General features: G+C 31.4%; 1 protein-coding gene across 1 annotated transcript in view; it reads left to right on the forward strand.

The window, feature by feature from the left end:
- The window catches only part of LOC129988392 (cell adhesion molecule DSCAM-like), a 259,443-nt gene that overhangs the window by 174,951 nt on the left and 57,826 nt on the right, over positions 1–26,666 (forward strand). Inside the window, exons 5-9 of the mRNA XM_056096614.1 lie at positions 5,132–5,401; positions 20,220–20,347; positions 22,121–22,400; positions 23,231–23,392; positions 26,077–26,361. Of these exons, the coding sequence (XP_055952589.1) occupies positions 5,132–5,401; positions 20,220–20,347; positions 22,121–22,400; positions 23,231–23,392; positions 26,077–26,361 (1,125 nt within the window). The remainder of the gene's footprint in view (positions 1–5,131; positions 5,402–20,219; positions 20,348–22,120; positions 22,401–23,230; positions 23,393–26,076; positions 26,362–26,666) is intronic.

Below are 26,666 nucleotides of genomic sequence, written 5' to 3' on the forward strand. Positions count from 1 at the left end.
GAAACGATGGGTTTCGCTTTATTTGGAGCGAATAAAAAGCATTCGCTATCTAAAATTAGATGCCGATAGAGAGGGGTGTTTATCCGAATATGTAAACAGGTCAGACATGTTAATATCCTGTTTTATATTATCCCGTCCCTTAGTTTTTAGATGGAAGATGATAATACTTTCACAATGGTTTATGTAAATTGATTGATTACACAATCTGTCAAGAAATTTTCCTAAAAAATAAATATAAATCTATTTTAGTTTGAGAAGTACCCTGTACTGAAATTTCAAAAAAATATTGTTGTCACAGTGTGTGGTAGTCATCAATTCTCTAAAAGTGAATGCTTATTCTTCTCTCTGAAGAATAAGCATCAATTTTCAGCTTAAAGCATGCGCGCAAGGAAATAAAATTTCATTCTCCTAGATTTGCGCATTTTTGAATAGTTTGGCTTCCAAGAACAAGATCTAAAAAAATCTTAGAGGGATTTTCTCTAAAATGTTATAGATTTACGATTTCTTTTGAATAGATTACTGAAGACAATTTACTAAATTGAATCATTTTATACGATTTTAGCATTTTTGAGCGCATCTAGGCAACAGACATAATTCTTTAAAAAAAAAATCCAGTTTCGGGGAGATCAAAAATGTACAGATTTATCAAGATCTCCTGATCCATTTTTTTAACCAGTATAATGATTTCTTTTTGCTTTCGCAGAAAGACATTAACGCGCATTACCAGAAGATTTACTAAGAAATTAAACCCGAGGCATCACAAATAAATAACATGTTGGAAGAATTGAAAAGCATATTGGGGTGTACGTACGGAATTTTATACCGAGATGCTATTATTATATACTGTCTGATTATCCATGGAATGGAAAATGGAGCTATATGGATTCCAAAAGAAAAGTAGAGAGAGCAAAATCTCCTCATTTTAGACGTAATAGTACAAATCTCCAACTGTTTCAATACCATTGTATCAATTATTTAAATACAGAGTACAGCTCACAGGTAGATTTTTTTAAATACATGAGTAAAATTTTTTCCACAACAAACCGAATTAAAAAAAAAAGTTTCTGTACCTTTAGAAAAAATCTTTGTCATTTTCCTTATCTTATGATTTGCAAATGATGGAACATTTATAAAGAGATAAGTAATTATATACTGAATCATCAAAATGGCAGTATATATTTCAAAAAATTTAGAATCTTATTAGCTATCATAGAGAAAAAACTATCGTAGTGAAAAATTAATAACCAAGTAAGCTTTCTATGCTTATCCCCCCCCTTTTTTTCCTAAAGAAAAAGTGAAGGACGTTACAAATATGTGGGAAATATAAGCGATTTAATAGACATAAAATAAAATGAAATTCTCGCAGAAGAAGGGGATTCAAGCAAGTATGTGTACCGGAGCACGTATCATAGTCCGGAATGCCAGTTTCCTAAAATTAATTAAATGTGTTTATTAGTGAGTTCAAGGTCTTTTCCAATTTTCAATGATTAAAATTTTTTATAGAGCAGTCGACACTGATTCTTAATTAATTTTTTTAAAAAAATCCCTAACAAATTGGGTATAGGCAATGCTATCTCTCCTAACGATGAAATTATTAGCAGTATAAAAGTCTACAAATAGCTCCCACTTAACTGCTTTTCATATAGCTTGCTGGTGTTTTTTATACTAGATTTTACATTAAAATATAATATGCACCAATTATTTTCAGCGCAAGTCGCTTCTCATTTCGACCGATTTTTGATTTTGTTTCAATGATTTTATTAAAATTTCTACACACTTTTTTTTAATCACCCAGTTAAATTTATATAAAAGCAGTTTTTTTTAATATATATAAAAATTGCTCCTTCCTCTTTTCTTTTTCCGTGTAAGTGGCATTTATAAAATGTGCCATCTTTTTCAAATAGAAAAAAAAAAAAAAAAAAAAAAAAAAAAAAGAGGAGAGTGAAACTAACACCACGTGTCTATTGAAATATCATCAAAATCCTTCAAAATTGTCAGAAATCAAAATTATTAAAACACCTAGGGAAAGCAAAAGCTTGGAGCGTTATAAATTCTTTTTAAAAAATATCTCTCGTATTTGCTCGAGTTTCTCGAGCAGAGAAACTAGAACACACCACAAATAATCTGTTCGGCCGTAAGGAAAATCTTCTGCAAAAAGTTGAAAACAGGGCCTTTTCAAAGAGGGAGACAGAGATATTATAAATGGACCAAAAACTTGAAGAAGGCAGTTTCGAAATGCATTGTATTTTCCCTTCCTGCTTTTTCGAGGAAGTTGTTTTCATGGTTTTTTGCATTACCTGAACCACTGAAGAGCATCGCGGAATAAATAAATAAAACTCAGGTAGGGTCACGGCTATAAAACTACCGCAAACATTTCTGATGGTGGATTAAAAATGTATTTTTCTCTCAGAAATTCCACCCGAACAAAACTGGGGAGTATATTTCATGAAACACACAACTTATTTCTTCGGCTTGCTTGTAACCGAGTGAGTCCAGTTTGGATAAACGTCTGCACTTTATAATTGGATAAAAAGATTCTCTATCCTGTTTCTAAAAAATGGGGTTTAGAGACACATTTTATTTATCATTCGACTTTATTTTCAATGCAACTGATTTACGAAGGAGCTCCTTTCCAGCTAACAGATCGTAAATCGGATTGATATTTCTCAATATTTTCATTGAATTCAGTTGTAAAAACTGTACATAAAGCACAAAAGTTTAGTTTATGAACTTAAAAAGAATAACATAAAATAATATTATATAATATATGCAGAAAATTTAGCAGTGCGCCATCTCGTAATATGGCATTCCCTGATTTTTCCTTCTCGATTAAAATATTTTTTGTTTCCAAAAATAGAACATTTAGAAATAAAAACAAATTACAATATATATATATATATATATATATATATATATATATTCAAAAAGGAGTTGAAAACAAATCCAGGAACTAATCAAGTTACTTATGTAATAGAAATTACCAGACAATGATATGTGGAAATCGTAGTAAAGATTCCGTTGAGCAGTTGAACTCTTTTAGCGATAAGCTGACAGGCTATGAACATCTAGTGATGCAGAGAAAATCTTTACCAAAATACCTGAGTTAAAGACATTTTTCGGTTTTTGAATATTCTTTATATATTCCCTAAAATCCATCCTTTCTGACTTTTAATCATTTTATTCTATCATTATGAATTTTCATGAACATGGGAAGGCACGGATTGAATGTCTATCAACTCTCATCACAGAAAGGTAATAAACATGGATCCATTTCGTTCTTTTTTGAGATCGGCAATTCACCGATTTCTCATTCATTCAGTTGTATTTATTTCAGATTAACTAAATTCATCATCGGATAGCAGAAACGTAAGATGGAATTTTCTTTTTGAGGGAATTATTCTCACCACACTGTGTTTAAGCCGCCACTAATAAATGAAATGATAACTACGGTCTTGACAATTAAATTACAATTAAATGATAACAGGCTTGACAAAAATCTCAGTTCAATTAAGAAAAAACGGTTACAAATTTTGGAAATTGAATCGAGCGAAGAGCTCATTTTAGCTATAAAACAGAAAATAAGATAAATACCGGTTTGTGTTGGAAATTTTTTTACATGAAGCGATAAAAGGGGTTGAGGCTTAAAATGAGTTTGTTTAATGAAGTCATTGAAATACTTTCAAACTTCGCATAACTATTGAGTTGCATAAAGAACACACGACAAACAAAACAAAATGCAAAAAAGAGACCCCAAAAAGAGCGATATTTAGTAGAAGGAGTAACAAAAAGGCAACTTGACATCACATCCTGGATCGGACCAGTCTTTGTCGAGCTTTTGACTGAAGCGAACGAATTACGCTCGTTGAGCGAAGTTTCACTGTACATCCAAATTAGTTAGCGTTTATTTCTTGCATCATTCTGAATTGATATGTACGAAAACTAAATTCGTTATTAAACAATTGTCTTTTAAACCATCGCATCTCATGCTAAGATAGACCTCAGGTTTCGCTTTTAATATGCTTTTCATCCATCTCTGCAATCGCGCAACATCGAAATATTTTGAACATAAATGAAAAAGCACTTCAAACAAACACAACCTGAAACTATGTTTCATTTTGAAATTCATTTCACACAAAAGTGCAACATTTTCATTTGATAGAAGGGCTCAGGAAATAAAGATAAAATGATAAAGAATTTCGGGGCAAATGAACTCCGCAATTGTGTAAATATTTTAAATGTGGGTGCGTACGCTGAAGGATAAGGAGCAAAAAAAAATTATAAAATCTGCTGTTTCGTTTTTAAATTAGCTACCAATTGAGATTTTGTAGCAAGTCATTTCTTATCTGTTTAGCTGCACACATCTTTGTTGCTAATTATCCCTCAAAATGACTTGGGACTCTTTTTCGGTATTTCAGTCAAAACAGTGAATTAATTTCATTAACGAAAGATAATAGCGGCGGAAGACGGGACGCTATCGATGGTAGTGTATTAAAGCCATTATTATCGCCGTTCATTTTCTTAGAAAGAGATATTCTTTTCCTAAAGCTTCTAAGAGGAAGGATTAACTTGAGGAATAAATAGTTTTTACACCAAAAAAAATGTGCGAAAGCGCCGAAATCAATAGCAGGTGCCACAAATTACCTCATTTCTAAGTGAGGAGGAGGAGTGACATTTTTAAAAAGCAACGATTATCAGTTTTCCGTTGTTATTTTTTTACACGTATGTCTTTTGTAGATGATATATAAAATTTTTAGAGTCACACTTTTATGAGTGGGCTAAAAAGCAGAAAATGTTTTAATTCTTATTATCTTTGTCGTGACCCCATCCTGAGATGTACAAAGCGCGTGTTTTATATATTGCTTTTGATTTCGTTGGTGCATTTTAAAAAAGGGCAAATGTTGAAGAAAGCGATTTTTAAAAAGTTTTCATCGACACTTTGTGAACGAAAAAGATGCGTCGAGGAAGTTAGGATGAACAATGGCATCTGTATGGATTGAAATCTAATTGGTTTTGTTTGGAATGGATATTATTTTCTACTTATAAAATCTCTTTTATTATCACAGAATAAGAATTTCAAAAATCCTGACACGAAATAACTGCAGGACATTTTTCTTTCTTTCTTTTTTTACAGTAAAGTTAACGGTCTCAGTGAATCCCGAAGAACGGTTGGCAGACATTGGAGAAGCTGTGACCTTCAATTGCAGCGTCCGTGGTCATCCCGTGACCAATGTTCGCTGGGCCAAGAATGCGCGATTCCTGAGCGACGGCGGCCGACTGCGAGTGATCTCAAGAAACCAGCTGATGGTGACATCAGTCAAGAGAGAGGACCACGGTCTCTATCAGTGTTTTGCCAGCAATGACAGGGACGTAGCGCAAGGAGTTGCTCAGTTACTCATTGGAGGTGAGTACATTACCCATGGATCAGGCTATAGTGGATAGGCGAGGATTAAATTTTAAGATGATTATAGTTATTTGTTATGACCGGAAGTCCTCTCAGATTAGAATATATCAGGCAGGCCTACGAGGACATTAGCATTAAGAAAATAGAAACAAGAATTTAAATATAACAATTGAGAATTTAGAAAACACAAATTCTAACATAATTTAGAAAACATATCAATATATAGTTCCTAGAACGAAGAAATACTTTTCAGATAAAAAGATGAATAAAAATAATCAGTGTATAGAATCGTTTACCACCCTCTGGAAAGTCGGAGTTAAAAACAACATCTACACTTTTGTTGTTGTGTTGCTGTTTCTAACGGCACTCGTCATAGACAAGCCCGCTGACGAAGCCTACATTTTTGATATGCCGCATTATCATATACGAAACTCGAACTTCTGTTTTGGCTTCTAGCAACTAAGACCTGTATTTAATTTTATATATATATATATATATACTAGCAGACCCGGCCACGCGTTTCTGTGGCTAAGGTTTTTGTTATATTACATAGTAGTAAACTATTCAAGGGAAACGGTAGGAGAACACCAGTCATGGGGACCACCATGCTTTTTTACACAGATGCCATTTGTAAAAAAACATGGGGACCACCATGATTGATTTTCTACTACCGTTGATATTGAGCAAAAATCAATACAAAAAAAATTTTTAATTTCATTATTTTTTGTATTCAAGTTTGTAACAAATGAGTACATTACAAAGTTGTTAGTAAAAAACACGTAACACTTAAACTTATAAATGAGGTAGGTAGGGCAGATAGTTTTAAATCTTTGACAATAATGTTTATTATTTTGAATTATAAATACTTTTAATTTCAATTTAATTTAGCACTAATCGGTGCATAATATTTTTGGTTAACCTGTCTTTAGCTAACACAAATAGATTTGATGGTTTTCCTACACATGAACATGCAACATATAGTTGCTCATGAGAAAAACATGGATTTTCCAAATCTAAACCACAAATGGACATTGTTTGGCCTTGAGACTTATTTATAGACATGGCAAAAGCTAAACGAATTGGAAACTAACCTTTTGAAGGGTATCGTAGATTCCGATGGTATCATCGGAACACTTGGCAACAGGACCACTTCTCCTTTAAACTTTCCAGTTAAAATGGTAGCTTCAAGTATATTTCCGGTGATCTTTTTGATGACCAAACGCGTATCGTTGCATAATCGAGGTGGATTCAAATTACGCAGGAGAATAATAGGTGAACCAATCTTTAATCGAAGGTTATGTGGTGGCATTCCAGGTTTATCTAGTGAATTTAAAAATTCAATTGGAAAATTTACACTATTATTTTCATCAACAACAGTATCGATTGATTTAAAAGACATCAGATCGCCTTTTAACAACTGTTATATTTTTTTGCAATAAAATAATATTGAGGCTATAAATTGAAATGTAAGCTATCATATCTTTTAAGTTAGATCAAACTGCACACGGTGTGCAAATTTGATTGAAATAGTTTAGGAGTCCATCGCTTGACAAACAACGTGACACGTAATTTACATATATTAAGATAACTATGTGATAATACTTACATGTATATATTTTAATTAAAGATTGTTGAACAATGAAGCACTAATAATTAAAAAGCAAGAAAAATTCCACTGTATTACTTTTACTATAATATGAATTCAATTTTTACTATAATATGAATTCAATTTATACAATAAATAACACGTGGTCGGCTATGCTAATACCAAAAATTGAAAAAGTAAGAACAATTGAATTTCATTGTATTGCGTTTACTACGAAATAAATTTAACTTATACTTTAGCCTCAGCAACACGTGGTGGTTATGCCATTAAATTGTAGCTTATGTGAAACGTTGGTACTTTTAATACAGCGCCATCTGTTAGAATACTTACTCAATCCAGTCAACAGATACCACCACCTGTTAGAATCGCTTGGAGCTAACAGATAATTGTGACTGTCAAATAATGAAGAAATAATTTGTTCCTTCTTAATACCTTCCTTCTTAGTATAAACCCTTTATGATGTATAATAAATCCTCTAACTTCAGTGATACAGATTCTGGCTTCCTCAGCTTAAAGGAAAGATTTTTTTTTTTTTTTAAGTTCTATATTCCACACATGAAGTTGCCATGAGATTTATTCCGTCACTGATACATTTGTCTGTTGCAATAATTCAAAATTCATTTACAAAATGAAATCAGTTTCAGAAACATTTATTAAATAATGATAAGCATTGTAGCTGAAGGGAATGATAGCTGAGTTGATGATAGCTGACAAAACTTGACACGTACATGCAGTTTATTAGTAAAGAAATGAAAAACTGAAACGATTATTGTAACCATTTTTTTTATCATATCTTCAATAATTTATATAAAAAAAGATTAAATTTCATTTAGCATACAAATGAGTTAATATTTTTTTATTATCCGATTAGAGGAACTTATTATTGGCTCGTTCACTTACCTTTTTTACGATATCCTTAACAAAAGAAATAAAATCATTTAATTGAAAATTCAATGAAGATAACAAATGTTATTGCCGTACAACATTTTTCTTAGTAAACAGTCAGATAAAAATCGGAATTCATTCAAAACGAAAAGTAATAATTATCCGTGTGCACCTCCAAGTATTTTTCCAAACTTCTTTATAATTAAAAAAAGCAGAATTTTAATATGTTATATTAATCAGTGATCCGTTAAAACGTTTGTAATTAATCATTTTCAAATAAAATATCTTATTTCTGAGAATTGCCACCGTGCACAGTAATACAAAAATTCAAACATAAGATCGTGATACTTTATCCATTGCAACGTATCAAATTTATTGTATGCATTAAAAAATAATTGTGGAAAATGATATCTTATTCCTGAGAAATGTTTTCGGATAGGATCATAAATAATTCGAACATTCGGATTCGAAACGTAACGCAAATGCGTGAGTTTTTCTACGCCAGTTGGGGTAACGCTATGCAGATTAGAAATTTTTAATTTCCTTTATTCTGTTTTATTTTAATTCAAAAGTACTTAAGAATGAATCTGAAAGATCGATTAATTAACAATGTTTAATTTTAAATGCATCAAACATTAAGAAAATAAATAGAATCGTTTAAATAATCAGCCGAAAAATCTTAAGCCTAGCCTCATGACTGTTGGGGAAAAAAACTGAAGCCTTACTCATTTGGCGGTGGGGGAAATGAAAAGATTTTTTTGGCGGGAAAATTAGTTTTTAATTAATAATTAAAATTCTAATTAAAAATTCAAAAAAAGGGCTATCCTGTCTTTTAAGTTAGATCAAACTGCACACGGTGTGCAAATTTGATTAAAATCGGTTAAGTAGTTTAGGAGTCCATCACGGACAAACAACGTGACACGTAATTTATATATATTAAGATTAGTACTGGGAGGATTACTTGAATGTTAGAAAAAGGTATGGAAATAGGCACTTTTACATATTTTTATTTAATTTAATTCCCTGTTTATAAAGATGGAATTTTTTTTTCTATTCTCGAGTGGAAATACTCTATTCTAATAATTTAAGCATTTAATCATCATGTGACTGTTAAATTTTAATTAAATTTTGATTTTTTTAAATATTATTTGCCATTTTGTAATAAATTAAAAATATTTTATAACTATATTTAAAATTTACAAAATTATAAAGATAATAAAATTTTAAAAATTGAACTTCCATTTGTTCAGTAAAAGGTGGAAAATAATTAAATTTATAAAAATTCTGAAGGTCAGTGCTAAAACATAAAATTGTGAATAGTATAAAATGATAAATTATGAAATAGTACCATTGGAAAATTAGAATACAATGAATTAGCGTATGTCATCTCCCACAGCCATTTGTAACGCTGGATAGAATTAAAAACATCCCCTACTCATCTGGTGCGCCTCATTATAGACACGAACTTCTGTTTTGTCTTCTAGCGACCGAGACATGCTTTTTTAAATGTTTATATTGATTAATCTATCAGTGCGCGCACAAACTTATTCACGACTCTATAGCAAAAGTCAATGAACTGAAGTCTGCCATTTTTATTATTTTACGCTGATTCATTATATTCGTACTTTATGAACCAAATTGAATATTATTGTTGACTTTTCCTTCCAACCTTTTTCTTAAATTTTGTATTTGATATTTCATTTTTTTTTTTTTTTTCTATTAGTGGACCAGTATTTGCTTCAAAGATATTTTAGTGATTAGTTTCCTTTTGATTGCTCATGAACATTATGGATGGAGAAGATCTCATCGAAAAGAAACAAAACTTTCAATATTTACTTAGAAACTATACTGAAAATAATAATTTTCGTCATTTCTTAAACTAAAGTGCACGGAATTTTTTGACTATATCTTTTTTAAACTAATCTGTTACAATCATGTCTGAGATGATAAACACGTCTTTTTTGCTAATAATCTTATAAGAAATATCTTCCATAAAAATATAAATATAGCTTAGAAAATAAATAAAAGATAATGATGAATATATCAATCATAATAAAACACAATGAGAATAAAAATATATAATCATCCTGATATTAAGTTGTAACCTATTAGCAGTGTATTATATGGCTCAAATAATCAAATGAATATACTACTAGATGTTAATATTTAATAACATTATCAGAGTATTTTGCACATGGCTCTTGATTTTTAATTTTACATTCTTATACAAGGTAAAAATGAGATAAATAGGAGGAGTGACATTAAATGAAATAAATCCAGAGATTCATTTAGGATAAATATACTCTGGAGAGTAGAATTCTATATATCTGATCCATTCATTTGGAATTTTGAATAGAATTTAAATGGTTCTTTTCTTCGGTTATTCGCTGAAACCTTATTACACAAAAATGTATCAAAAATAAAATGCTGTGCGTCATTCACAAGGAATCGGCGCAAGAACGGCAAGTAGCAATCATGGAGGGAAATCGAGTAGCTCAAATCAGTTATTTAGCATTAAGAGAGATTAAACAGTTTGTATTAATAATAAAAATGAATGTGAATTTCTTTGCTATGGTGTTTTACAGGACAGACTGTTGGACCTACAGTTAGTTACCAAATTTAGGATAAAAATATTCGTCGTTTCGAACTGAAAGACGGGAATTCTTTCACACACGTCAGTATATTTTCACGTTAGAGACTAGGGCTGCCCGTAAATACAAAGACAGAAAAATATTCCTGTAACACAGTGAGGCTATGAATGCAGAATGAAACGACAGCAACATTGCTATCCACAGAAAGAGAATGGCAGCAGAATAAAACCGGTTGCCAGGTACAATAGCATAATAAATAATAACAGAATGCACTGGGACAATACACAAGATAAAATAAAAGAAAATATCGCAAAAAGTACAAATATATCCAAATATTTGTTATGGGAAGTAGAAATCTATACATCCGAGTGATTCATTTGGAATTTACATAGAATTTTAATGAATTAACAAAATAAGTTTTGACGCTTTTCTTTGGTGACTTGCTGAAATATTATCACGCAAAAAATTTTTGTCACCTTAAGATTTTTAAAAATCTTATATATGACATCCATTTTTGTTGTCGAGCAGCAATGTCTTATATTTTGATAATTTAAAAAAATATTTTTTGTATTATTTGCAATAAAAAATTCTCGTCGTTGCAAGGAGATTTAAACCGTTATTCGTTGTTTCTCCAAATATATAGCAGAACATTCTCTTCCATTATTGAAAGCCGATGAATGAAAATTCGTCTTATTTTTTCATATTCTTTTACAGCTTAGCATTTTTATTTTAAGTAATATGTCCGAATTTCCAAAAAAAATTAATTTGCAATTCCTTGATATTAAATGTATTCAAATGATACAATGAAATCCTCCGCATCATTTTAATAATATAATCAAAACTTAGTTTGACATTTAGTGACGGACATAGAGTTCGGATCATAAGTATTCCTCAGAGATGTCATCCCAATGGATCTTCGAAGTACAATTATTTAATCCTAGTTAGAAAAATTCTGGATAGCAAGTATTCACATTGACTGACATCTAAAAACCATTAAAAAGCAAAATAATATTAATAATAAAAGGGGGGGAATGTAATGCTAACGCTAAGTAAGGAAATGTGCAATTAAATGCCGTAGACAGTTATATTTTTCTTGTAAATTGGCCTGATGGGATTGGGGTGGTGGGAGGAATTCTTGCAAACAATAAACAAAGAAAAAAAAGAATCAATGCCTCTAAATGAACACGTCTGTTACAAAAACATATTTCATTGAGGGAGCCACAGACGTCAAGTTGTGCGTATTACAATTTAACTTATCAAATTGATATTCTTACCAAGCCAGCTGGTCACTAAATGCAGCTGCATTAAATTTGATACCTCAAGGTTCACAGATATGTCTTGAAAGGCATTAACAAATATACATACTCATTGGCTTTTATTATAAGAAAAGATAAATGAAAGTATTGTAAAACGAGACTTTCAGGAGATAGTGTTTTTAATTGATTAATTGTCCAGATTTGCCTTTTTCGGTTTGTTTATGAAATATAATGGATTTTCTGAAGTGGCGGTCTGTTTTGTTGCTGGTTGTTCCACCAAAGGAGGAATGAACGAGTTATAAAATGATGCAATTTATTTTAAGGTATCCGTAGTACTGAGAAATCACTGAATGATTAATGATTAGAACATCCGCTTGGTATATTCCGTCTTCTATCCAACACATCTCAAGATGCAGATCCTGATAAACCGGAGAAGAGGAAGCACTGCTGCGAAACAAACAAATATCCTCGGACCCACTGTTTTATGAGAGAAAAGAATATGACCGGAACGTATTTAAATGTGAAGAAAAATTGCAATTAGGATAATAAATGATCTCAAAATAAGGCATTAGTGAAAGCCTCATGATTTTCAATTTATGCGAATTGCAAACGGAGTAGAAAAATCAAAATTTTTGAAAAATTAACAAAACTTTAGCGACCCGAAATAAACGCTATTATTTGCAGAGGCGAGCAAGATGAATAATGATTTGAAAGTTTAGATAGCAGCCAGATACTTTTTCCCCAGCAGTGATTAATATTCCTTCATCTTTAAACAAATAACACTTGGCTGTGTAATGCAAAATCGATTCCAATTCTGCGTTTGCTTCTCGGCTTTTTTCTCCCGCTTTTTGATTATTCTGTCGATTCGGTTTTTTCCCCCTTCTCTTTTCAGGTCTTTATTTTTGCGAGCGCTTTTTTATTTCTGCGGATGCTTCGGGATTGTTTACTTTATTCTCTTTGGAACGCACCAGAGCGCGAGAACGAAAAAGAAATTTCTTTTATAGGTCATTAGAAAAGTATTAAGAGGGTTGTTTGGAACGAAAGAGTTAAACTGTAATTTATGAGTTTTGTTAATTAACTTCAAAAGAGTTGCACTCACTCGAGTGTTGCCAAGCGTGCTTTTAATCCGATGCAACTCAAAGACCGTGTCAGCTTTCGAAGGCTGCACCTGAGTTTTTTTAAAGTATACGGAACTCTAGATTGCAGTTTCCGAACGGAACGAGATGAGTTGAAAATTTGAAATGCTTTTTTTTTTTTAATCTGTGGATCTGATTTCGTAATAAATAACACAATTAGCGCCGTTCGCCCGCCTCTTTGCGGGCGAACGGCGAGTTTCAGATCAGGCTGCGTCCGAAGGCTGTCGGGTTGAAGAGGGCCGCAGTCAGGTCGATTAAGGTAGTTAACTATGTTTTAAAAAGTATTTTTTCTTTTCTTTTTTTTTTTTTTTTGGAAATATATAATATACATAATATTCTTAAAGTTTGAGCAGTTTCGTTTGTGAAATCCTTTGAATATTGGTTTCGAATCCATTTTTGGGGAAATGACGTAATTTTTAAATTTGTATTTATCTGCGTTTTAAAGCTATTTTACATCTTTAAAAGCTGTTTTCTCAAATTTTTATCTTTGGTAGAATTTTTTTTTACCATAAACCTCATAAATTAAAATACAATACATATTCTTGTTCAAATTTGGTATAATAATTTTTCGATGCGTTTTGTAGTTCCGGAACTATAGAATAAATAATCTACTTGTTTAGAAATATTCCATAGTTGTTTTAATGCACCTCAACCCGGAAAAAAATGATAATTTCATGTTATTTAACATTCGAATCCCAATATTTAAAAAGTATATGGAAATACAGCTTATTTTTTAATCCAGAAACTAGGTAACATATTTCATAAGCTATTTGCAAAGTTTTAAGCAAATCTTTTGATAAAGCTCTAAACTAAAAGCTTTTTGCTACAAATAGAACTATTTTAAAGCGTTTCTCAAAAAAAAAAAAAAATCCAAACATTGTCACATACTTAAAAACATGTTATTGCTCTAGTTCGAAATAAATTTGAAGAAAATACTCATTCTATGAATTGTAAAATATTAAGATGATATCAACAGTTTGTAAATATAATCTCTGAGGTCTCTATTTGTTTCATTATATTCATTGTTGTTACAGCGCTTAGAAATACCGAGATTTATTTAAATGATATTACATATAAATGTAAATATCGGAATCCTAAGAAATGAAAAAAAAAAACAGGAATGTAATATGCATAATATAAAGTAACTTAATAAATAATAAAACGCAACATATAGATTTTCGTGAAGTTATTAAAATAAAAATGTTAAACTAAAATAAATCTTTAATATATTAAGTTAAAAATATTTTGGAATGTGTCCCCAAATGTATCAGTTTATTAAAAGATATGCCTGATAATGGCCGCTGCTTAGAGCCGTAATATGCTTAACCATCTGTGGCGGACAGACGTGGCCACGAACGTCGAAAGGCATTTGTCACAAAATCGCCGTCGACACGCTACAAATGTCAGCGGGAACTTGTTGCAGAAGTGAAAACAGTGCTCGTGATTCGTCGACTGAGATTGTTTGCCAGTTTACGAGAGGACAGTCTTTGTTCGAAAATGAATTCAATCAGAAAATATAAATCTTTTTCCGATTTCTGTAAAGTAATGGATACTTCGTGCGGCCTCGCTGCACAATGGATTGTTTTGGCATGCACAATTGTAAATTCCTTGTCATCGCAATTTTTTCGGGATCATTATTGAAAATTATATTTCAGTGCGTGCGGCAACTTGTAGCACAGCAAATCAATTATAATAAAACTAATTATTTTGAGAAAATAAAGTAATTAAATTTTAACATGATGATGTTTTCAAGAGGGGTATTGTTTGTAGATTGTCTGAGCAATGATAAGAAAAGTCGTGCATTGAAAAACAAGTACTTCAAAGGAAAAAAAAAGTGTCATTATAAAGAGTTGTTGTAATACAAACCAATGGATAGAAGGACAGATGGATAAATTATTTTTTCTTTCCTTTAAAAACAGCGTGTTAAAAATGTATCGTTAAGCCTAGAATTCAAGCAACGGATGCAATCAAACTAAAGAAAGACGGCCGAAAACTTAAGCACAATGCGATGCTTTGGATTAGAAGTCGGGAATTACTTATTTTCTGTTATCTGTATCTCAAAATGATCTTCTGTCATTGTTTCCCGGCAGTATTTTAATAACTGAGTGGCTGGTGCAATAAATAAGTAAGAAATAATTAAGGCATTTTTAATTAATATAGACGGATTAGAAACACGTCTCAAAATAGACAAATATTTATTAGAAATAATACCATCTACTGAATAGTTAAATATTTCAAATTGTACACATTAACTACTTTCTGCGCAGGCAATAAAAATAAATCAATTAAAAGCCATTAATTATACATTGTAAGCAATCTGGCCAAGGCATTATCATTTATGTCCACGTTTTACAATCATAGAATACAATACAGAATTATTGAAAATCCATTAAATAAATATTTGAAAAAGAAACGATCGACGTAGTATGTGTTTGCATATTAGATAGAACTAAGTTATCACAATACTGATATCTTTCAACTAAAAAGTGATGAAAATGAATAATTTGCATTTAACTCAGTTTCCAAAGAAAAAGCTATAAATATATTAAGAAATAATAAAAAAAGTATTGAATGTTGCACATTGTTACCAAATGAGGACAACTTGTTTGTAGTGTGAATGTGAATATATTTTCCATCAATCTAACGTTAGCTTAAACAAACGCCACTCACTCAAACGTTTGACTAATCACACTCATCACAGAAATAAGTGATCCCTATGTGATAAATGAGTTGCAGAAATATTACACTATGTGATGAATATAGGGTGCAATTAAATTTGACCCCACGTTTCAAGGATTGAGCGGGAATATTGAAGACGGAAGAAAAAGTTGTTACTGTCTCAGTGATAGTATTGAGCGGTCCAAATTTATTAATTTAAAAAAGGAGACGTAAAAAATTATTAAATAACCGATTAAAGGCCAAAAAACCGGCCGTGACATGTAGCCATTTGCCCATACAAACGAATGGTTTGTTATGAATGTTTCCCTTCAGTAGGATGCAAATGACCGACAGCTAATAAACAAGTTTTTATTGCGAATGTTTGAAACTTGGCATTGAAAATTTGTATGTCGAAATGTCACATCTGGAAGCTACCTAGCGCCCAATGTTGAAAGGTGTTCATAGTGCAGAATCATCTTTACTAGAAATCAAGCATTCCATTTGATTAGATAAGAATTTCTAATGTTAGCAGAAGCATGCTCTTCATATAATGAACTGTGGTGGTAGCTTCATAAGCCAGTTTTGAGGCTAATTTTCGTTTTGTATTAGAAATGACTGAACACACCAAAACATTCTGTTCTAGATTATATATATTATTCTAATATCGAAGCGTATCATCAAAAAAGTATTTCTGTAAGTGTCGACAAAAATATATTTCAAGTACTACGGTCCGAAGATGTTCAAATTTAACACAAATATAATGGAAAACCATTTCTTTGCTTGTTTGCGCATCTTAAATATAATTCAGATAAGTTATTCATTTAATTGGGCTCGACCAAGAACAGTAATTTTTTTTAACAGATTAATCCAGGTTCATCCTTTTATTCTGAAACGTATTTTGTTTACGATTGAAAGCAGATACTGCCAATCCAATATTGTCAAAATGCATATTTATAAGAGCTATGGAATTCTTTTCTTTAGGAAATTTTAAATTCATTGCAAGAAATGGAGAGAATTTGAATGGTCAAATACAACATTTTTAATCATTATGAAAATCGTTATTTCTTTCATAATTCAAGTAGTTGATAATAAGCAAACATTTTAAATGATCTTCTTGACCAATATATTCTTGATCATGTCATGAGCGAACAGATTGGCTGTCTCCTTCATCTGACATGAGTTTAAACATCGAATTTCGAACGAACAGAAACCTGTGCAAAGTTGAAATTCTAAATCTTTATGAAAATGGTCCCCGATAAGAGCTTTTCTGTGTTTGTATATCCTATCTATTCGCACAATTTCTAACTTCTTCACCGTGGTAAGAGCTGGACCTATTCATTTTTCAGATTTGATTTTTTAAAAAATATTTTTATCACTGAATATATGATTATTACCTTCAGAAAATAACAAAGTACGTATATCGAACTGTTGTACGGAAATGGCTTATCAAATATGTGCATCAAATTGAAACATGTTTGGTATTTAAATCAGCAATGGAATTAAAGTAAAAATTGAATAAAAAAAGAAGTTAATATTTCAAATATTTTTCCTTTCTTATATGGATAAAAATGATTATAAATATCCAAAATAAGAAGCAGAATGTAATGAAAGTTCAAATAAATTAGCAATTCATGAATTAAAATGGATCATTTTATTGCTAAATAATTTCTCAAGCCAAAAATACTATTGCTTGCAGTAAACGTCCGTATAAAGAAAATGTGGGACAAATTTCAAGAATACACTAAAATATTTCAGCAGCCATTTGTTCCTTAAACTTTGGGCCTGATATTGATTTATTTTCAAAGTTTTATGACAATGCATTGAATTCCATCTCGAGAATCAATTAATCATTGAAACAGAAATTGAAACTGCGTATATTGAAATTTTGTATTTGAAATTATTTTAATTCATTTTTTAACTGCGACCTACTTTAATCCTTAAATGCATGATTATTTGTTTTGAATTTTAAAAAAATCATTTATTTTAGGAAAATAGTCATAGATTACATTAAAAAATATCCAGTTAATAATTCAGTATATTTGTTTTGAAAAAGTTGTATGTATAGTTTTGACACCATATAATATTACACAAATATCTAGCTTGCATCTAATATAATTTTCAATACAGCATCAAACATTGATAGCTTATCTAACAACAGATCAAAAGTAATTTTATAACAATTAGATAGATCACTCCTTTGCAGGGAACTCGACAATAGAAACTATCTCTTCAGGTAACACACTAAACTTCGTCATCCATCCCATTGAAATTTAAAAAAAAAAAAGAAAGAAAAGAAAACGATATAACTCACCGCCAAAAGTAATGTCAACTTTTTTTCTTTCACACATGATTTAATGTACATGGTTATCAACTTGCATTTGAAACGGATACACTCAATTGTTTGAATAAAATTACGTGGAACTGGATTTAGACAATTGGCAACAATATACATTTAAGGTTAATAGTCTGATTTGCTATCTTTTCCCGCTTAAAGCAAATTTGAAAGAAAAAATTAGTTTAGATTGTTAACCATGCATTTCTATACATATATATATATATACAGTGGGTGAAAAAAGTTTTCATACGGAAGACTAAAATAAAAATAAACAAGCATAATTTCTATTATTTGCTTTTTATCTTTATAAAGTACTTATATATAGTTAATATGAATCTTTAAAAGGGATTTTCATAATAAATTTCTCTTTTTTTATAAAACTCAGCGAGTCTCTTTGCAATTTTTAAGACAAATGACGAAGTATCATGCAAAAAACGTTTCCTCAAGCATTATGCAAATTCTTTCTGACGTGTTTCACAACTGACCCGCAGTAAATATTGGAAGTTTGATAGTTTGTCAGAGTGAAGAACATGACATAGCAGCAGTTGTTTAATTTCAGTTTGTAGCTGATCGTCTTAAAATGGAATTTCAGAAAGCTATTGGAGAGATTAAGGATTTGGTAGTGAAAAAATGGATTGTCTATGAAAAAAATAAGTGAAATCGCTAACAAATCAAAATCTATAATCATTGAAAGATACCGTGAGCTGCAAACATTTGAAGACACAGATCGATCCGGAAGACCTCCGAAGTTAAATCACTTGCTTAAAAGAAATATCATGTGTGAGGTGTAAGATAATCCTGGGATTAGTGCACCTCAACTTGCAACTGATTTAATGGTTGATTACAACATTAAAGTCACACCTCAAACCGTAGGAAATGTCATTAAAAAAAGTTATAATGCGCGTGAGGCCCGTCAGAAGCCTATTATAAGTCACTGCAACAGAAACAAGCGTCACGAGTTTGTAAAGAAATATATAAGCAAGCCTCTATCTTTTGGAAATCTGTCCTTTTAAGTGATGAATCAAAATTTAATATCCGTGGGTCAGATGATGGAGTTATGGTCTGGAGAACACCAAAGCAATATATGTTAATTAAGAATTTATGTGGAACTGTGAATCATGGTGATGGCAAGAACATGGTACCGGGGTGTATGAGTGCTGCTGGTGTCGGAAATTTATGTTTCATTAAAGGAAATATCGATAGGTACACGTATCTTGACATCCTAAAACTAAACGTTTTAACCAATGCAGAAAAACTGTTCCTTGGAACTGACTTTACTTTTCAACATGACAACGATCCTAAGCACACATCCAAGATTCGTCAAGAGTAATGTCTATATCATGTTAAACAACAGATTCATAGCCCTCCCCAGTCTCTTAATTTAATCCCTATAGAACATTTATGGGAAGAAATCAGTCATGAACTAATAATAATATGAACATATAATAATAATATGACACAAAGAACAAGGTTGAATTCAAAAGGGCCATTCGAGACATTTGGTGCAATATTTCTCCAGAAACAACGAAAATCTCAAACGTTGTGCAGGGGTTATTCCACAACGTTTGAGATAAAGGTCAAAGAAAGGCCTACCGATCATTAAATGCAAGTTGGTCAGCATGAAAAAGATTTTTCATATATTATGTAAATACTGTACGGAAGCTTTCTTGTTCCTTATTTGTGGTATATTTTCTTTCAATTTACGTATTTGATTTTCTTTATATTCTTCCTTTATAATATTCATAAATAATAAATGGTGTTAAACCAATTTTCAAAATTTCATTTTCATAACAAAATATTTTGTGTCAAAAATGAAACTTTCATTAATAGTCATAGCTGCGTACGGAAAATGAAACTATCATCATTAATAATGTGTGATAGAAGGAATGAAATTTGGTGGAAATAAACATTGTCTTAAGGTAATTACAATTTGGGAAAAGAAACTTTTAAGGGTGACGATTCTTGATTGGTATGCAAATGCAACAACCACTTACATATTTAATTATTGCATTTAACATGTAATATAAGATCGATGAGTATACTTTTATATGATGCAACACTTTTTTAAATGAATGAAAAATGATATCTTTGATATTTTGAACGTCTTATTTTATAAAAGAAAAAGTGCCAAATCGGACACCTAATATTGAATGAGAAAATATCAGTGTCCTTTGAACTGATCAATTTAAAATAAACCTCTAATATTGGTTAAAAAAAAGTGCTTCGGTTAATGGCATTATTTTCGTAAGTGTGCTTTGTATGCTTCAATAATTTAAAGTTTTCGAGATTGGATTGTTTGCATCTGCTGTTTCCAGAATGGTTATTTGTTTTTCCACTTGTACCTCTTTCAGATAATCCCCCAGAATTCCTGCACACATTCGAAAATGTCACCGTTAATCCCGGCTCTCCTGTGTCTCTGAAATGCTCGGCATCGGGAAATCCCTTGCCACAGATCACGTGGTCTCTGGACGGTGCTCAGGTAAGATTGTTTCAGGATTCCCTCCTCGAGTTAATGTTTAAGTGACAGATATCGCTTTGCCTGATCTCGCACTCTTCAACACTTTCTTTAATATTGCGATTTCCCAACATATTGTGCTTAGACAATTAATGGTCATTTTAGCAACATTTCAATAAATAAATTTATATGTGCGATTGAACAATTTGTAACACACAAGAAAAAGCGGAACTGTGGTTTAGAGAGATTATTCTACGAGACAGAAATTTGATCATATCAGATTTCTCTGTATATTCCACAAACAAGCAGTGGTATGGTGGGGTTTTCGGTGCTAAATCCGGAATGAGAAAATATATTGAACTTCTTCAAGAAAAAAACTCCCAAAGTTCAAAAGTAAAAGAATATGTTATAAGAAGTTAATGCGTTTCAATTAAAACATATTTTGACGAAAGATAAAATATTAAAATTTTACCTGCCCTGAAAGAAGCTAATGGCCTTGGAAAAAACAAATGCTTAGAGAGGTGTTTTTAATACACCAAGTCCTTCAGGTTTAAAGCGGATTAAAAGAACAAAATTCAATAACAACAAATTAGGACATTCAATTAAAAGATAAAAAAATTAGATATTTATATGTGTGGCGAATATTTATCTCAAAAATTAGATATTCATATGTGTGGTAAATATTTATCTCAAAAATTAGATATTTATATGTGTGGCGAGTATCACCAATGTGGGAGGCGTGTCAACTATAATTAAGTTAGATATTAAAATAGTGCATTTTCATGAAGAACAAACAAGTACAAGTAATTGGAAATCCGAGAACATCAAAAATATCGATTTAAAAATTGTATTTTTACAAACTTTTATAGGAAATTGCGCCATTGAAATGAAATCAAAATCCAATTTAATTAATTATAACTTATAATAAATTTCTCGAAATATTAAAACAATGCATTATCATCACAGACATAGAAAATTAATATTTGTAACACACCAGACAATCGATGAAGAATAGACTACAAAATCCTTTCTTAATAAACATGATGGCAATGGAAATATTGAAAAACGGAGCGAGAGTGGATAAAGAAACTTTTTCAGGGGACAGTAGACTTCGAAAGAAGCAAGAAAATGGGCGAAAAAATAATTGTTTTTGTTTGTTTGTTTGTTTGTTTAATCCCCCAAAAATATATTTCTATTCAACTAAATCATCATTATCAAATGTACTGGTAAGTAAAATAAATATTTGAAGGGCCTAGAGAAAAAAAAGTAAATTTTAATTACTTTTCTCAAAATAATATTCTAAATAGATTTAAATATCTTTGAAATGTTCGAAGTATCATAATTTTTAAGGAAATTAAATAAAATTGATAATAAAGATTTCGGTTAAACAATAAAACATATTAGAGTGTGTTTTAGATAGTTAAAAGACAATTGTATCTCAGAAAAGTACAAAATTCTTATGAAAATTCAGTACATGTTCATAAAAATATTTCTAAAAAAATTAATATTTAATTGGAATTATAAAATCACACAAAATTTTGTTCCAAATAAATTTATATAGAGTACTAAGGAAAAAATAATAGAAAAAAATAAAACATTATGCCACTTAAATATTCTGAAATTTTAAAAATTATAAATCTTCTAGTTTTTAAGAATAATATATTTCATTTTAAAGAGTTAGATAATATTTGACGTATTTGTTTTTTAATACGTATGTATAAAAAAATTTCATAAACTAAGTGAATCATTTCGTCCTAATGAAGTCCATCCTCCCTCTAAATGCTGTTTTGATTTCAGGTACCCGAAGATCAAAGTTTTCGATCCGGCGATTACGTCACTTTAGAGAATACAGTAGTGAGCTATGTAAATATATCTAGAGCTGGAGTGGAGCATTCCGGAGAATTCACGTGCACTGCGAAAAATGATGCTGGTGAAATACACCACAGCAGGTGGTTGAGAATTCCTGGACCGCCTTTTGTTCGTCCTATGAAAAATCAAACCATTGTGGCTGGTGAGAGGATGAAAATTCGATGCCCTGCAGGCGGATACCCCATCCATAGGATTTCTTGGGAAAGAGGTAAGTTTATCCCCAATACTTATAAAAAAACATTATTTTCTACTATTCTGCAGTGAGTGCGAAGTTTTCTACAAGTATGCAATCTTCTTTTAAGACCATATATCAACCCACTTTGCTAACAAGCTTCGTTCTTTCATTGCATTCGGATGCGCACAAATAGACCGAAAGTTAGACAATTTATGGAAATGTAGTCGGTGATAAAAAAAAAATTGATACTAAAATCGAGTACCGAATTCTCCAGCTATTTCCGTCCAATACTTCACAGAAATCTACAAATTCGATGCAAGACCACATACCAAATTTTATCCATTTGTTGCGGTTTTGAGTTCAGAGATACACATAATTCCAAAAATAATATTTTACGGACTCTAAACTAAAAAGTCTAAAATGTAAAAAATCATCAGATTCATCGTATATATACATATATAAAGATAGAAAAAATAAATAAGCATATAAAAAAGAATGTATTAAGAATACATGAATTTGTCGTTGATTTTCATTTCTTTTAATGCTTTTGATAGATATTTTTAGCAATGCATTTCATAAGAGAATGACAGTTCTTCTCCATTTAAGATTTGAAGTATCTACGGCTATTAATGCCTGTCATTCATTAATACCCAATTAAAGTTATAATATTAAACCTTATATCGCTTAATAAATGCAACTATCGTAAAAATTATTACAATCATGCGTGACTTAAATGGATGTGAAATCGTTGTTGTGACTTATGCTCTTGTAATAGACAAGCTCGATGGCGAAGTCAGCGATCGACTGACGACTACTGACATGTACAGAAAATGTCTAAATTGAATCATTTTTGTATTTGTCAGATGGAGTCCGGCTGCCAGACAATCATCGACAGACTGTATACCCGAACGGAACTTTGCTCGTGCGACAAGTGGAGAGATCGGTAGATGAAGGGCGCTACACATGCACAATTCGAAATAAGGAAGGAGAGAGTGCAAAAGGAAGTCTCTACATTACCGTCAGAGGTGATATCTAAATTAATAAAACAACATCAAAAGCACGTATTTAGAAAGGCGCCAAGGAGCGCATTTCTCATATTAAAGAATTTTTTGTTTTTATTATTTAATCAGATTATTCTGGTAATCAGATTACAAGAAATATTAAAATAGAATACTGCCATCGGGAATAAGTCTAGAAAATCTGAGAACCAACTTTTCAGAAAGTGAATGAAAATCAGTTATCAAATTTCATCTTCATAAAGATGAAATAAATCAAAAACAGAAACAAAAGTGTAAAAATAAAATATTATTTTAATTTATCCAATATCTTTTCTTCTTTGCAATGGTTCCAATAGTATTCCATACATATGCAAAAAAGAATTCGTCTTCCTTAACATTGAAGTATATTATAATATTAAGTAAGTATATTTCTTAAAAGTATTAAAGTATAGTATATTCCTTAACATTAAAGTATATTATGCTTTAAATACAGCACGTATGATGCAATTAATGAACTAAATAAAGTGATAATAAAGAAAAAAGTTGTCGTTTATTTGAGAGATAAATCAACAGGCTGGTTTAAAATATCTACAGTAGAATGTTTGTAATGAAAAATTTTAGGCATCAGAAGGATTAGTCTCAAAATTGCAACTCATTTTGGCATGTAAACAATGATTATCATTTTTTGAAGAAATATGTAGAATTGGAAAAAGAATCGATGTTTCTATAAAATCTTACAGAAATGTAGCTCTAGAAAATTCAGTTTACAAAATGAATTGCATTCAGTTTAATACATAAAAAGCACTTTTAAACACTTCATGATTTCCAGAATTTAAAAATAAAAATTTAAAGAAATTGCTTTACCTGGCATTTTATGCAATATCTATAGAATTTATGTACTTTTGAGCAACTAAACTACAGAACGACGGCTTAGAATTTACAAACTTATGGATTCTGAGAAACTTTTTCTCATTTCTCTATAAGGACAATCTCGAATGGCTAGAGATGGCCTTAATAATAGTAATTTATATTCATATACTTTCCCGTACCGGATTCATGTAAGCCAATACACAAGGTCAATATACACTATTGGAAAAAATAATCTCTCTATAAATCTGTTGTACATCGTACCGTAGTTGCATCGTAATGCATCGTAGTTGCTTTCAGAATAAGGTAAACAAAATTTTCAAGAATTTCTTCCTTTATACCTCCTGACATGAAACTAATATTTTAAATTAAACGCAGACACATTGTACTTATTTCGGTCCACCATTCTATAAATCTCATTTTTGGAAGAAATAATCTGATTACCTTTTTATCAATATTGTAGACAATGAAGACATGAAACAGAATCTTGATTCGCCTAGAAAGAAAAAAACTTGATACCGCTTTCTCTTTGATACCACTCCATTTCTACAACGACGCTCTTTCGTCGATTTACGTCTTAAGGTTAAGGGATCGCTGACGAAAGATCTATGTGCACATGAACTAAACGCATGAAAATGATTCGTATAGTGTGAGTCGAAACGTCTTAATCTCGTAGCCATAAAAAGATTTTTTTTATAAATAAGTATCTTTTCCTGTTATGTTTTGACAAACTGTTATGGATAGGTAACCATCTTCAGCTGATGCTATTTTGTGCGTACGTCTATAACTTAACCATCCACGAACACCTCAAGTATTTTGAAATTGGTTTCAAATTATACTTTGAGACACATAAAAGATCCTCGCAATGCAATGCTTTTGCAGCTGAGAAATTAATGAAGCAACAATTCTTTCTAGCAATCCATGGTTCGACCGAAGTCATTCTGCAAAAAGTGCTCCAGAGGATCTGATTTTACAAAACATCGTCTGGAGTTTCTATTCTATAAAGATATTCTTGGATTCCAAAAATTGCATATTTTGAGTTTTCAAATTTCAGAGCTCGTTGAATCAGAAAAACATATTTTCGGAATCATATCTGTCTGTTTGTTAGTACTATAATTTTTTAAAAAAATGCTTTAAACTAAACAGTGCAATTTCATGTATAATCCTATTATCAAATTTATAGACTTACTTCAAATTTTGGACGAAATCAATTGGAGGGATGCCTGTCTTTCTACCTATTTGTATATACATGGAAACAATAGCTCCAAGAATGAATTAGTAAGATAAAATTTGGCATTGTAGATCTGATTAATATTTGGACTTAATTGCCAGAAAAGAAGCTGCCCACATTTCGTACTTAATCTTCATCATTGTACTACAAAATACGAAACTCTGTATATTGAATCATAGAACGCGGAAGTTAGGTGAGAGCGAGGGATTTATTCTTGCTGACTTTCCATGATCTCGGAGAGTTTATTGCCTCTTTCTCACACATTCCGGAATGCAGATTTTTATAAGAAAAATTGGAAGGAAGGTGATGTATCGTCTGTGTAAATGAAAAGGTCACGGGGCGATTACCGCCACTGCTTTGGTTGCACATAAACCAATAAGTCAGATTTCAAACACAGGGTTAATGCAGTTTTTCCAGGATGCCGAAGTTCTTAATTAATAAAATAGTTATTATTGAATTTATTGTAACGAAATTTTAGGCAGTATTATCGTAGTATTGATAAACAAAATGGAAGAAAGTCGTCCGGATAGTTTGGATTTCTGTAGCTCGCAACTTGTTTATGAGTTTCCTTTTTTACTGAAGTGAGTATTGAGGTCTGAATCAATTGTTTCAGTGCGACCGGTCATCGAGCCTTTCCATCTGCCCCCCTCTGTGCAGATGGGCCAGAGACTGAGCATTACGTGCACCGTCGTAAAGGGCGATCCTCCCATAAGTCTGCGCTGGCTACGCGACGAGCTTGACCTCCCGAAGGATGGCGACATCCGCATCCACAATTTGGCTGACTACTCGTCCACGCTACTCTTCGACCCCGTCAAGCCGGAACACCGAGCCAACTACACGTGCGTCGCCAGCAACGAGGCGGGATCGGAACGTCACAGCGCAGCAATGGTAATTCACGGTATGCATACTACCACATAGTTGTGATGTCCTCTCTGTCTGCGGCAGATTCATTTTGAAAAGTTATTAGGCCGGTTGTTCCTAGCCACTCCACATAACGCAAATCCGTCCGCATTTTGATTCCTTTCCTCAGCAGAGTACAACCGTTACGTAACGAAATGTGAGAAGGATTCGATATTTTGTGTGTTCAATATGCGATGAGTGGTCGAAATTTGCGTGCCGTGGAGTGTCCTGAATAAATGGCCTTTTTTATGTCAACAAATAACCATTTCGATGTTTTAATTTATATTAAATGCAAAATGCAAT

This window comes from Argiope bruennichi, chromosome 10, assembly GCF_947563725.1.
Source record: "Argiope bruennichi chromosome 10, qqArgBrue1.1, whole genome shotgun sequence".
Taxonomy (NCBI): domain Eukaryota; kingdom Metazoa; phylum Arthropoda; class Arachnida; order Araneae; family Araneidae; genus Argiope; species Argiope bruennichi.